The 15,676-nt window shown below is 34.2% G+C and overlaps 1 protein-coding gene across 4 annotated transcripts in view; it reads left to right on the top strand.

The window, feature by feature from the left end:
* igsf21a (immunoglobin superfamily, member 21a) overlaps positions 1–13,423 on the top strand; it is a 425,352-nt gene extending 411,929 nt beyond the window's left edge. For 2 of the 4 annotated variants that reach the window (XM_073916068.1, XM_073916067.1), the window contains exons 9-10: positions 3,467–3,505; positions 12,089–13,423. In XM_073916068.1, coding sequence (XP_073772169.1) covers positions 3,467–3,505; positions 12,089–12,165 — 116 coding nt within the window. In that variant the 3' untranslated portion in view covers positions 12,166–13,423. 4 annotated transcript variants of the gene reach the window in all.
* Positions 13,424–15,676: the final 2,253 nt, after the last annotated feature.

The raw sequence follows: 15,676 nt of genomic DNA, 5'->3' as shown, positions 1-15,676 counted from the left end.
CCTTTACCGATTTAAATGTGTTTTCTGCTGGCGATCTCCTGCTGTTTCTCCACCATCAGCTGTTCCTCACACGTGCGGTCAATTTTCAAAATAGTTTTTAAAAAGACAATGAAAGTGTTTTTGACCTAGCTTGTTGTTGGAGACCCTGAAACCAAAAAATGGCCTTTTATAATGCATAATATTGGTTCTTTAACCTTAATTAATGTTAAGTAAAAAAAAAAGCTTTTATTTCAGCCAAAATAAAAGAAATAAGAAAAAAGTGTATTATAGGACATACTTTAAAAATGCCCTTGCTCTGTTAAACATCTCTTTAAAAATTCACATTTCACAATAATTTTCCTTCTACTGTATAGTATCTATTATTAATCATTTTATGCTTTATCAAAAATAAAATACATCATTTAATGTTCATAAGAAGATTAATTTTGCATCTGTGTTGTTAATAGATAAAACACACTTGATTATCTCTCCCTATTTGTGTCCTAATTTGTGCTGCTCTTTGTAGATTACATTTGTAGTAATAGAAATGAGCGGGTGCGGCTGTCTTCTTTAATTTGCACACTGTCAGTAAAATCACTCGCAGAATGCTTTCATAAGATTGCCGCCTCAAGCTAATTTAATCCTGATCCTTAATGTTAAATTTCGAATGCACTATTGCTTTTAAACATACTGTAACTATCTCTTTTCGTTAAAAGGATAGTTCAGCCAAAAGTGGAAATTCTGCCATCATTTACTCACCCTTTAATTTGTTTAAAAATTTTATGAGTTCATTTCTTCTGTCAAAGACAAAAAGAAGATATTTTAAAGAAGGCTGAAAACATGTAGCCATTGACTTCCATAGAATTGTTTTCTTTTCATCAAAATATTTTTTTCACAAGTATTTGCTCTCTTGTTAATTTTTTTCTTTTATATATATATATATATATATATATATATATATATATATATATATATATATATATATATATATATCGCTATAGCCACTATATATATATATAGTCTTTATATATATGGTCTTTAACAACAGGCTGATATGCATGCAGGGTCAAAAAACGCTTTCATTGTCTTATAAAATTCATTTTAATTTAACCTAATTATCCCAACAACTCCCATATGATTCGTTCAGAGATTCATTTGACTGAGGCTAATCTGCGCTAATTGGTGCGATGACACAGTCTTCTGTGATTGGTCGACTGCGTACATCGCGAGATGAAGAGAAACGCCCAAGAAGTAGTCAGAGCACAGATGCAGGAATGCAATAAAGCAATGCAGTTAAACACCAGCCAATTCCTCTATTCTTAACACTAACCCCAAGTAATAACAATGAAACACATTCAGTATTAATTCACACAGTGGCAAAAGTTGAAGTATTTTGAAAATTTACCGCAATGCGCAACAGCTGATGGTGGCTATAGCGAGTTCAGAATTGTGTTTAAATCTGTAAAGTAAGAAGCGTGTGTCACTTTTTCAACATGGTTTTGGACACAATATGTGAATATCCCCATAAAGATTTATCCTGAGAGATACAGTACAAGCACTGATCTATGAGTGAATACAAGCCGCACAGAGTGATAACAAGTTACAACACACAATTAAAGACATATTTAGCAAATAACACAAAACGAGGAAACAATTTTAGTTACAATTACATGTTATGATCCAAAGGAAGAAGAAACTGGTCCACTGTAACACTGTAGAATTGTAACATTTACTGACAAAGTCCCATAGTCTCTGCTGCTCCTTTTTTTAATAGCAAACAGCTTACAAATCCCGCATAGCTGTAGAGGTTATTGTATCAAAAATCAGAAAAATGACATGAACAAACAGCACACGGTTGGCTATAATGTGATGTTTTCGTGAAAATGTAGCCAAACCTCCATCTGTCAGTGATCGTTATCTTTGTGTCATAATCGGTCCCATGATCCTGCGCTTTACTAGTGTCTGAAAGGAAAGGTGCGTTCACAATTTACCGGATCCAGCACTTTATATTTTGTGATGTACCGTATCGACGTTGATGCAGTCAAGCAAAAGATCCAAACCCAACTCGATTCATTTACTTGACTCTGAGTCGACTATTTCGTTAAATAATCATTAGCTTTAAACACTTACAGATTTAAACACAGTGCACTTTTAAATGTATGTTTTCATTCGCTTAGTGCTGTGTTACTGCAAGGAATTTTTTTTTTTCAGTATTTCCTATAATGTTTTTTTTTTTTTTTTATCTGGAGAAAGTCTTATTTGGTTTATTTTGACTAAAAAAAAAGCAGATTTTATTAAAAAAAAAAAAAAAAACATTTTAAGGTCAATATTATTAGCTCTCTTAACCAATATTTTTTTTCAATTGTCTATAGAACAAACCATTGTTATACAATGACATGCCTACTTTTCCCAACTTGCTTATTTAACCTAATTAGCCAAGTTAAACCTTTAAATGTCACTTTAAGCAGAATACTTGAAAAATGTCTGGTGAAATAGTCGTCATGGCAAAGATAAGAGAAATCAATTATCATAAATGAGTTATTAAAACTATTATGTTTAGAAATGTGTTGAAAAAAATCTTTCCATTAAACAGACCTTGGAGAAAGTATACAGGGGGTGGGGGTAATTCAGGGGGGCTAATATATCAAAAGGGCTAATAATTCCAATTTCCAACTGTATATGTGTTGTGTTTAAGAAACTTATATATGTTTGGAACCACTTCAGGGTACTTAAATAGTAAGTAAATTTTTTTGGGGGGGTGAACTATCCCTTTAAGACACAAATGCCCACTTTAAACTGTTCCTTTAAGTAAGAACAGGCTGTTCATCCCTCCTTTCCAAAGACCTCTTCTTAACAATCTCCAAATCTTTACACAGGGTTAAATTTAGTTGGACGTGGTTATTTAGGGATGGTGTCACCAGGGAAATTGTTAATGCCCTGCATCATCATCATCATCATCATCATCATTTAATTCATACTCAAGCTTTTGAGTCTAAATACTGGTGTCACAAAGGGCAGAATGATGATTAAAAGCCTTTGAACTAGTCTACTATTGACCCGTTTCAAAAGTCATTCATTAGAGCCCATCAGCTGCATTAAAGAACAAAGATGAGCATTTGGGAGCATGGAAGCTTGCAGCATCAGGTCTTGTTAATAGATTTTTTGCTGTTGTGGTATTAGTTGTGCTGGCGGTTGGCGAATCTTGGAAAATATTTTTGCTGGGTTCACAGCGCGCTCAGGGTTCAAAAGGTTCCAGTCTTTGGTGGATTTTACATTGAAGCCTGCCAAGAATAGGAGTGAACTTGTGAACTTTGGCAGCCAATACAGCTCTTCTCTTGTATTACTCCTGTTTTTGAGAGCCGTGTGGTTTTTATCCATTATTAAACCACAAACCTATGATGGTTACCTTGTGTTTTATCCACTAATTTTCTCTCTTTTTCTCCCTCTCTCTTTCTTCAACTCCCTCTTTTCTTCCTCTGTTCTGCAGAAAACCCGAGTATGATGAAAAACACACAGAATCCAAACAGTAAGTATTTGAACGCCTCAATGATTAGGTTTCTTGGCTGTGAGCCTTTTGCTGACTCTTGTTTGAGAGGCTCTTTAATGATTTGAGAATTACAAGAGAGCGGTTCCACAGTGTTTTCTTCCTACGGGTGGTGTAATTGCTAAATTGCACAACTGAAGTTTTTTAAAAATTACAGAGATGCAGTAATGCTAGGTCAAAACACTGTTTCCCACACTGCTCTCAACTTGTAGTATATCTCCGTGACTGAATGTGTTTTGTTTGTTTTCTTTTTATTAACTGGATTACATTTCTCAAACTGCTATTGATTTCTGAAATAACAACTAGTGTAGGATTACTCGCTGAACATTGAAGTAGTATTTGTGTAGTATTATTTTAGTAATGTTTTTTTTTTATGGTAAGACTTTACAGTAAGGTTCCATGTTAGTTAATGTATTTATTTACAAAGATGAATAAAATAAAATTTAAAATAAATAAAGTAAATAAAATAAAATAAATAAAATAAAATAAAGAATGGTAAATTTACACTCACTGGCCGCTTTATTAGGTACACCTTAATGTACTACTAGGTTGGACCCCCTTTTGCCCACTGAACTGCCTTAATCCTTTATTGCTTAGATTTAACAAGATGCTCGAAATATTCCTCAGAGATTTTGGTCCATATTGACATGATAGCATCACGAAGTTGCTACAGATTTGTCGGCTGTACATTCATGATGCGAATCTCCCATTTCACCACATCCCAAAGGTGCTTATAATTGAAATTTGGTGACTGTGAAGGCCATTTGAGTACAGTGAACTTATAGTCTTGTTCAAGAAACCAGTCTGAGATGATTTGGGCTTTATGACCTGGTGTGTTATCCTGCTTATCAGAAGATGGGCACACCGTGGTCATAAAGTGATGGACATGGTCAGCAACAAAACTCAGATAGGCTGTGGCATTGACACGATGCTTAATTGGTACTAATAGGCCCAAAGTGTGCCAAGAAAATATCCCACACACAATTACACCACCACCAGCAGGATGTTGTTCATTCGATGAGTTGTCCATTCAGAGATGCTCTTCTGCATACCTCTGTTGTAAAAAGTGGTTACTTAAGTTACTGTTGCCTTTCTATTAGCTCAAATCAGTTGAAGCCTCTTGCATCAACAAGGCATTTGCACTTACAAAACTTCCACTCACTGGATATTTTATCTTTTTTGGACCATTCAATGTAAACCCTACAGATGGTTGTGAGTAAAAATCCCAGTAGTTCAGCAGTTTCTGAAATACTCAGACCAGCCCATCTGGCACCAACAAGTCACCTAAATCCCCTTTCTTCCCCATTCTGATGCTCAGTTTGAACTGCAGCAGATCGTCTTGACCAACATGCCTAAATGAATTGAATTGCTGCCATGTGATTGGCAGATTAGAAATTTGCATTAACGAGCAGTTGGATAGGTGTACCTAACAAAGTTGCCGATGAGTGTATAACAGTATTAATTCATATTAATTAACATTAGGTAATGAAAATAAAGTTGATCTTAGCATCTTTGCAAGCACGATTTTTAATTATGCACGAGTAAATGTTAAACTATGATTAGGTAATGCTGAAATTGATCATTCTTTGTTCTAAACTAATGCAATATTATTGTCAAGTATACTATTAAAGTACTATGTCATTTATTATTTTAAATCGTGACGCTTTTGTATATTCTTGGTTTTCATCTTTATTATTGTTTCAAGAGTTCACACTTAGAGATATTGCTTGGCACTATTAGCATGTTTGTCATGCTGTCCCAGGAGAGAACTCGGAGATAATTGAGCCCAATAATAATTGAAAAGAAGGTCCAAGATCAGGTAGAGCTCGAGAGCTCCAACTGGTAAATGGGGTTAACAGAGGAGATGGAGTGGAAGGGGGATTATTCTAAAACAAAGATAAGGTAGTAGGATGAAATTGGTCTATTTATTGTAGGCTTGGATCAATCTGATTGGATTATTGCTGATTACAGATGAGAGACCAAATCATGTGCTGCTCTTGAAATTAGTTTGTAAACCTTCACTTAGTTTTAGATTAATTAATTTAGTGTTTATTAAAAAAGTTAAATAGTAATTTTGTGTTTTTTTTATTTTATTTTATTTTGTGAGTTTATATCTTGCAATTGCATGTAATAAACAAGTTTGATAATTTATTTATTTAATTTATTTATTTTAATTTGGTGTGTGGGTTAATTTATATTACTATAGAATATTGACTATAGGATATAAGTAAAGTAGAGACCATAAGCGCACTATAAGTGCAGTACACAGTGTGGAGCTGCTCTCATGTAATGAAATAGGTTTCTAGAAGACTGTTTGCTTCATACGCATGGTATAATTGCAAAATGGCTAAACTGTGGTTTGACAAATTACAGTTATAAGTGAAAGTATATGCTTGCATTTTCCACTAAGGACAGGAAAATACAAAGACTCAATAAGCAGCTGTTCTGTAGACTGAATTGCCACTTCTATTCACATACAATCCAAGCAAATACCATAATTGTACAGTTTTGTTTAGTTTGCCATTTCCCCTATTCTTTTTAAAAGGGTTATGATATAAGAAAATAACCGTGTCTTGAGGTCTGCGTTATAAATATTATGAGGTCATTGATGTGGACACTTTAAACAGCTGGTTTGCATTTCTATACAGACTGCAAGACAATATCAGTATCAAGAACAAGTGAATGGTTTATTAACAGTTTCACTGATCATTTTGGAAAATTGCATGCTGAATTTAGAGAATCTGACTGCATTTGATAGTGTTATGGAGAGATCACTGTACAAAAATCATCATTAAGACAATTTAAAGAAGACCTATCATGCAAAAATCCTCTTCATAAGAGGTTTAAACACATTTGTGTGGTAACAGTGTATGAATATAGCCAATTATAACAATAAATTAATTGCATTTGTTGCTTTTTTTATAATCACACTTCATAAAAACTGTCTGCAGATTTCTGTCTGCAATGCATTTTGATGTAACCGTAAAACTGTATCACTTTGACCCGTATTTTTGCATTTCCCAGAAATATAAATGCAAATTAAGAGGGTCCAGGGTCACAAATATGTTTTCAATGTGAAAAATGTTATGTTGCTAGCAGTAAAATAAACTTCAAGGTACATATTAAAAAAATAATATTAAATTAAATAAATAATAATAACCCAGGGTTGCATGGTGCCCCAGTAGTTGGCACTGTCGCCTCACTGCAAGAAGGTCCCTAGTTCGAGTCCCAGCTGGATTAGTTGAAATTTCTGGCAGTTCTGGCACTGACATTTTCTCCCTGTGTTTGTGTGGGTTTCCTCCGGGTGCTTCGGTTTTCCCCACAGTCCAAAGGCATTCTCTATAGGTGAATTGAATAAACTAAATTGTCTGTAGTGTATGTGTGTGAATGAGTGTGTATAGATGTTTCCCAGTACTGGGTTGCAGCTAAAAGGATATCCACTGTGTAAAACATATGCTGGATAAGTTGGCGGTTCATTCCACTGAGGTGACCCCTGATTAATAAAGCGACTAAGCCAAAAAAAATGAAGAAATGAATAATAATCCATGTCATGACTTAAACTTCCTACTTTGAGACTTATTCAAAGCAGCATACTATGTTTTTATTGTCTCTGGTGTCCCTTGATCGTCTCCAGAGCCAACATGTCTTCCCAAGGCTTTCTTCTTTCATCATTTTCCGAGTGGAGAAGTGAGCCATCACTTACCAATGCACCAGCGCGTCCACAGTAAATATAATTCAGTGATAGATTACAGTTGTTTTATATATTCAGTGCTGGCTCATTTACAGTTTCTCAGAGACTCATATGTAAAGATGAAGAAGTGTCAGGCAGAAGGGCCTTTTTTTTTGTAATGTTTTTCATGTATTCTCTCTCACCGGACTCAGCCGAAAGCCCTCACCGCAACTCTTTCCTCTGCATGTACGGATGTGAATTTGAATATGTAAATGCATCAGGGCAGGTGTGTGAGAGCAAGGACAGAATCAGGTCAGTCTGAGCGCCGATCTCGCGTCGAGCCTCAGATGCCCCTCGTATGCAAGTCAAATGGCTTGTAGAGCAAGGCCTCAGGAGGTCAGCATGTCTGACATGTGTCTGAATCTCAAACACCCTCACCACTCGCAAAATAACACCCTAAAGACTGTCTCCTCTGCTCACAAATGGCCTGGAGTCTGGAATTGTTTTGTTTTTTTGTTTTTTGGGGGGCAGAAAATAACACTGGGTATGTTTGGAATGGCTAACTAACATTGTACTCTACATGCATTTTTCATGCAGAGTGTTCATTTCAGACGGTTAAGCAGACGGCTTAACGCATTTGACCAAATATGCTATATGAATTTTGAAATGTGTGACCCTGGACCACAAAACCAGTCTTTTGTTGCACAGGTGATAGCTAAAGATACATTGTGTGTATCAAAATGAATAGTTTTTTCTTCTATTTCAAAAAAGATCATTAAAATATTGAGTAAAATTATGTTTCATGAAGATATATCACAAATGTATCCAAACATTTTTGTTCCTTAGAGAGCTTTAAAAGGCATATATTTTACCCTTTTTCAAGATTTACTATAAGTCTTCTGTGTCTCCAGAATGTTTGTAAAGGTTCAGCTGTAAATACCCATCAGATTACTTATTATACCTTTTTAAATCTGTGAAATTTGAGCTGTTAAGACATTGTAACTGTTTTGTTGCCTGTGCCTTTAATGCAAATGAGCTAGTTCTCCTCACTTACCATTCTCACGTGCCTGTCAGAGCCATAGAGATTTGTCTGTATTATTCTGAACCATGTATCCTTCATGTAACTAAACAGCACAGTGACAAAAAGGTAGCAATTCTCCCTTGCTATACAGTAAAAACTTTCTCAACTGTTATTTGATAAATTTGTTGAGTTAATTCAAGCCTTTCTGCAACGATGAGTCACACACTATGTTGGTTTAAAGTTTGCGCCCGAACGTGACTTTATAGATGCACTTTAAAGAAAATTTTCAAAGTATTTAGTATAGTTTTAAACAAATTCCAGATTCCAAATATTAACATCCAAACAAACCATAAATCAATGGAAAGTTTATTTATTCAGCTTTTAGATCATGTATAATTCTTAATTTAAGAAAAAAACTAATTCTTAAAAAAACTCTCAAGGTTTTGGTTGTCCAGTATTACAGATTTAATCTTTTAGATTTAACATTACTAAAAATGTTTCAAAAGTAATCAAATGAGAGTCATATAATTGATTATTTTTTTATATAAAATGTAACAAATTTTATTTTGTAAATAACTGATTTAACTGCGAAAATGTAAGATATTATACACCAATTTTAAAACAATAATTTATATGTAATGTCATTTCAAAATATTATTTTAAAATGCATATTTTCTTTAATATATGTATTCTTAATATTATTATTATTATTGTTGTTGTTGTTGTTGTTGTTGTCATTATTATAATTATTATTGTTGTTGTTTTTGTCATTATTATTATTATTATTATTATTATTATTATTATTATTATTATTATTATTTCAGAAGTATGGCTATTCACCAACTACAATATCTATAATGATAACAATAAAGTTAGTTGTAAAAAATTTATCAAAAGAATATCTATAATGGAAAAGGAAATGCACTTTATAAATGTAAATAATAATGATAGTGTAACATTAATAATAATAATAATAATAATAATAATAATAATAATAATAATTAACTAATTAATTAATTAATTGCAAGTTTTTGTCCAGTGGATGAATAAAAATAATGACAGGAATCCATCCTGTTTTAAAAAGCTTAAGCATTTAAAGGCAGACACTTTAAATAATTTTCTTTGAACTGCAGTAAGTGTACTGGATGCTGTGCTGCTGTTTAAAAAGTATTCAAGTTCTAATAGAGAAACATGGAAAAATATATTTAACTTTTGGATATGGAGCGGTGCTTATGTTATATTAATTATAGCACTAACACCAATATAAGCCATAAAAGTAGAAGTAATGTTATATATTACCGCTTGTTTTGTCACTGAAGATGAAAGAGATGGTGATAAAATTACTTTAGCACTGAAGAAGCATCGCGCATAATACTTATGACAGCCATCATCATTTAGTGCTTATTGAACACTGTGTAGTATGCATGAAAGTTCAGACCCCGGTGATCCAACATCACTATAAAGCTCATTCAAAGCTTTTAGAGTGAATTAGACAATTGCAGTGGAGCACCCGAGGAAAAAAAAAAACTCTCATAAAGCTCTTGTGCTCACTGTACTGTACATTAAATAGAAAATGAGAAGATTCTGCTTGCTCCTTTATTGGCCAGAATCTTGGCATTTGGAATAAATCACCCAATGATGAAGCATGTCCGTGTTTACTATGTTATTTCTATAAGACACAAAAGAACCTTCTAAACAAAACCTCCAAAACAAAAAATAAACAATTGTATTTCTTGTAGGAGAAATAAACATATTTTGTCAACATGGATAAGTAATTTTTGTGACATCACCTCACGACTTCTGACCAATCAATTGCTCTTTTTATTATTTAATTAAATTTTATTTCACCAAGATAGTCCCATTGAGATACAGAATCTGTTCTTCCAGGGAGTCCTAACCAAAATGGCAGCACATGCAAACATATAAAACTAAAAAAAAAAAAAAAAAAGATCTTAGTTCTCATATGACAAATATATGATGAAGAGACATGTTTTAATAAATCATAACAATGATTAACAGTTTTCTCTTTAGAGTAGATCATAATACTTTTTAACAGCATTACAATACATGTTCTGTAAGTTCTAAAACTTTAAAAATAAATAAAATCTTTATATCTGAAGTACAAAAAATACAGTCAACAGTAGCTTCTAATCAGATGTACTTTAGCTCAGAAAATTTGGTTGGCCAAGATGTGAGGTACGTTAAACAGCATGCTATTTTGTTTTGTTTTTTTGTTTTAAAAGAGGAGCAGCTGTACAGTATATGTCCCAACATGTTTTTAGTCAAAATTGTTACACACTGAACAAAGAAATGCATTGTAATTGCGTTCACACCGATAGTTACAAGATAATCATTTATTTTCAATGGAAACCAGTGGCGAGGAGCAGCTTGACGCGTCTTGCCGGTGTGGGTGTCGAGGAGAGTTGAATTCAAGTCAACTTTATGGTAATGAGCTATGATTCGGGGTAGCGGCAAGCAATCAATTGTTGCTAGATCGGATACGTTTGCAGCTGGAAGTTAGCGAGAATTATTTCTATTATTTACTACATTTCTCATTTATTGTATTTTATTAACCTCTAACCCCACCCCAATCCTAAACCCAACTGTCACAGTACTGTAAAAATATGAATTATTGTTATACAGTGTCATAAAAAATGCAGCTATATTAATGTGCATATTGCACTTGCGGCCAGCCACATATGCGATCTAGACTTTAGCCAAGCAATCGGAATGTAGAAGTCCACTGCTTGAGAGGAATCCAGAGAACACAGTTACTGTGAACTTTTTTTTCTGACCACAGTTGTTTCCAAGCGTTTGATTCTTACGGTCACAGGATTTCCAAATATTTAGAATGTTTTCTCACAGGAACATCCATTTAAAAAGGTAATGGTGAGTTACTGATGTGCTTTAATGTTTTTATTTTTTAAACCTGGAATCTCATGTGACAATACAAAACTGTTTTGCTGCTTCAGAATATTTCAGACATATGGACACATTGGATAAGTGGAGCAAAGTCTCACCACATGCAACTTGATCTTCCATTGTTAAATGAATTTGATAAAAAGAAATCATGTTTTATGCGGGAATGTGACTCATTTGCTGATATGTGGCAACGGCTTCTTTGAATACGAGATCAATGTAGCAAATTTTGATGCTCTCGCCGCGGGAGTACAAGTCAGACAGCGTTGTCGCCAGGGCGGCCAGAGTGACCTTTGACGCTCTCACTGTCTTCGGTTTGAACCCACAGTAAGGCATTTGAGGTGACATTTAAAGGGTTAGTTCACTAATTCTGTTATTATTTACTCATTGTACATTTATATAAGATATTTTGAAGATTGTAAGAGACTGGAATCCATTGCCTTTCATTGTGTTGTTTTGTCATACTCCTACTATGGAATGTCAGTGGCAGTTTCCAACATTCTTCAGAATATTCTCTTTTATGTTCTACAGAAAAAAGGTTTGAACCATTCGAGGTTGAGTCAATTTCATTTTGGGGTTAACTATACATTTAGGACAGCGTTTGAGCGTGTTTCAAACCTGACAAACTGGATTAAAATCAAAGAGCGATGAGTGTCCTACACACTAAATTATGTTACTAAACACTAAATACCTTTAGGGTGTCACAGTAAGTAGCACAACCGTCTCACAGCAAGAAGGTTGCTGGTTTGAGTCTTGTCAGTTGGCATATCTGTGTGGAGTTTGCATGTTTTCCCCTCAAAAAACTGGAATGTCATCCGCTGCGTAAAACATATGCTGGATAAGTTGGCGGTTCATTCAACTGTGGTGACCCCAGATTAATAAAGGGACTAAGGTAAAAAGAAAATGAATGAATGAACACTAAAATACTTTTATTGTTTTGTTTGTTTTCTTTCAGATGGAGCTTTTGGTTTGCACAAGCTTGGACTGATATGCCTGCCACTTATTCTCACAGTGACTGTTGAGCTGACGTGAATATCCTCGATTGAACCACACACAAACACACTTCCTCTCCAATCAGACACACACACAGACACACACAAGCCTTTCCAGACCGTTACTAAACCTACCTTGCTATCATCTGTGGGACATCCTGAACACCTCCCAACCCCCCAACAGGGAGCGCACCGCCCTTTTTTGTGAACAAAAAAAAAGATCCGCTGATTAAAAAAAATAATAGTAATAATAATAATATGAAAATAACATGCTGAATATGAGAACAAGCACCTCCTTATTGTCAACCCCTTTCAACAGACAGTATTGTTTTGTTTTTTAATCATTAAACTTGCCTGCCAATTAAAGGAGACCTGTTTATTCAGAAAAGCAAACAGTGTTTGGGCATCGAGCTGGACTAAAACGTCGAGCGCTGGGTATTGGAGAACAGACTTTAAGGAACTGTGGCTCGCTGACAATGCAGACTTTCGTTTCAACTCCGACTAGCTATCCTGGAATTCCCTTATACCGCACACTGGCACAACAGGACTCAAATGCGCCCCTTTTTTAAAGAACATGTTTTACGCCATTTGTGTTTTTTGATCACAGTATTTTTTTCCGTTTTTGTTTTCTTGAATGGCTCTCGGCTGGAATGTAACAAAAAAAAAAGAGACAATACTAAACGTCCTGTGACATTTTATCGCAAAGAAATGGAAGATCCTCTTTTTAAGTGTATTTTGTGTACATCCCTGTAAATAATGAGAAGTATATTACAGAGCAGAAAACAAAAAAATAACAATAATAATTAATAGAAGTTTGGGGGGAAAGATGCAAAGGAGGCGGGAGGGTATAGCAGATAATGGCTTTATTGCGTGTCTGGTCATCCCCAACCCAAATCCAACCCAGGCTTTTAGAGAAACGGTGAAATCAGTGGCCTTTCTACTATCTGATTTCATGTGTTCAGTATCTATGATGACCATCCGTGTGACTGTTTTTTTCAACCGCAGAGGAAAGACCGCAGCTTTTCTCCGGGGTTGTTGGTGCATGTGACGTTCGATGATGATTTCCCCTTCTCATCTGTTTGTCACCGACCTGTCCTTAAGTTGTTTTCGTCGCATATTCAGTGACCTGCATCGTGTACAGTCCTTATCTCTAATCTAACAGTTACTGCTAGGATCATGTTAGCCACCATTACCACCCCTCCATCCCCGAAAGGAAGCTCAAGTGAAGCCAAGTGTAAACAGGGTTGTTGCATTTGTTTCATATCACCTGTATTAAAAAATGGAGATGATCAACTTAACGTGACTGGAGTTTGACTGTCCTTTTGATGCTATCCAACAACGTGCATGCTTTTGCAATTGTTGCATCATTATATTGTACTGTATGTGAGGTGAGTCGATCAATTTGACTGCTGCATTTTGAATATTCGTTACTGTGGTTTGTTCATATCAGGTTCACACAGAATCTTATGTTTTTCTCAGGGCCTTTCAATAGGTGCATTAATATATATATATATATATATATATATATATATATATATATATATATATATATATATATATATTCAAATTTTACGAACATCTAACAAAAACTTGACTTCTAGTGGATCATTTGGTATCAGAAGTGGCTTATATGAAAGGCAAAGGCCTCTAGATTATGCTTATTTTACCAAAATAAAATATGATTATGTCTCGATTTTATGCCTTGACTCAAATAACTTATTATTAAGTCATCTGGAATGGCCAAAAAAGCATTCTTGCAGCACTCCCAGTTCAAGACTCTTTGGACTCGTCTTCAATGAATCTTGGGTCCATGTGGGCTCCAACAGGTCTTCTGCAGTATTGGTGATGATTGGGATGCAGTTCAACAGATGATTCATCAGACACTCTACCTTCTGCCACTTTTCCAAATGGTCAACTAGAAGTCAAGTTATTCTTTTTTGCTCCTACAACTGGGATCAATGACAAGACTTTTGTCAGGTAGTGTATTTATATCAGGAAAGTATAGGCACACTTTATGCACCCCACTTTTTATTATTAATCTTAATGCAGTAACTAATGACTTCCTTAGCCGGGATTTTAAATATACTTCTATGCAGCTTTGGAGACCATGTTTTCTATAACGGCTGCTGTATATAAACAGTTTATGTCATATTTTGCACTTAAGTATACAGACTGATAAAATATAGTATTGTTTTATAGTATCGTCACTGTAAATATATGATTTAAATTTTGTCAAAATAACACAACAATATTAGAGCGGTCATAACACATTACATTTTCTTCTCCTCACAAAATGTACTGTTGCTCTGACCATGGCTAAAGAAAAAAAAATAATGTGCTGCAAAAAACCTTTCTTACTAGTTTTTGTTTTGTTTCGAGAACAAATATCTCAAAATAAAGGGAGTTTTTTTTTTCTCCTTAAAACAAGCTAAATAATCTGTAAATGGGAGGGTAAGTAAAATAATCTTGTTTTTTCGGTTGATGTAAGATTGTTTTACTTGCCCCATTGTAGATTATTTTTTATTTCTGGGTCATGAAACCAAAATTTGCTTGATATTTTGACAAAAGAGGTTATAATACTACACTGAAAAAAAGATTAAAATATGATTCACTAGATTTACTAATTAATTTTTAAGGTACAATTTATATGGGGTGAATTTAAACAAACAAATTAAATTTAGTAATATTTCAGCTTATTTGTTTGTTTGCTTACCGTAAAAATCTGTTTTGCAGAAATAATTTTTTCAGTGTATAAACATATTCTGTACATTTTAGAGCTTAAAAAATTGGTGTTACTCTACTCTTTTGCAGTGTAATGCCTGTTAATATGCAAAAATGTTAGCCAATCAGAGCACTGGGCATTTACTTCTATCCACCATGAATCTATTAACTATCCATTCTATCCATTTAGAATCTACTATCCACCATGCCCACTCAAACAAAGTGTCTAATGAGGGGTCAACAACAGGACAGAAAAGATCAAATTCATTATATTTGATGCTGAAATATTCTTTTTTTTTAATGTAAAATATTGTATCAGTCAATAAATTAACCTTTTTTTTATCTATTTATATATTACTACAACCAAGGTTGACGAAAGTAGGTTGATCCTCAATCAATGAATTGGTTATTAATAATTGATAACATTGGTGGACCTTAGAGAACGGTACAAAATAAATAATACTGAGAAAACTGGAGGCTCTAATGTTGACATTATTTCTGAAAACAGCACAATATATATCTTGAAAACAAAAGAAAATCCATCTACTGTAGATTGAAGAATTTTTAGGTATTTGGGCTGGATACTAGACAAAAGCTGTAAGCAAGAACAACATTTTTTGCATTGTGTAGGCAACCATTTAGAAAAATTGTTGCCTACATTTTCAATGACCCAAGGGTGTGTAATTTAACAGAAATTTTTATTTGTGGATGAACTTAATTTAGGAAAGTCTTTGCTATGGCTAGATGGCAAGTGCAAGTGTAATGTTTGTTTTGTAAATCAAACTCTATACAACCCAAACCATAGATCATGTAGATGCCACATTTAACTT

The sequence above is a fragment of the Danio rerio genome, chromosome 11 (assembly GCF_049306965.1).
Source record: "Danio rerio strain Tuebingen ecotype United States chromosome 11, GRCz12tu, whole genome shotgun sequence".
NCBI lineage: Eukaryota > Metazoa > Chordata > Actinopteri > Cypriniformes > Danionidae > Danio > Danio rerio.
This window is presented reverse-complemented; position numbering and strand designations above follow the sequence as displayed.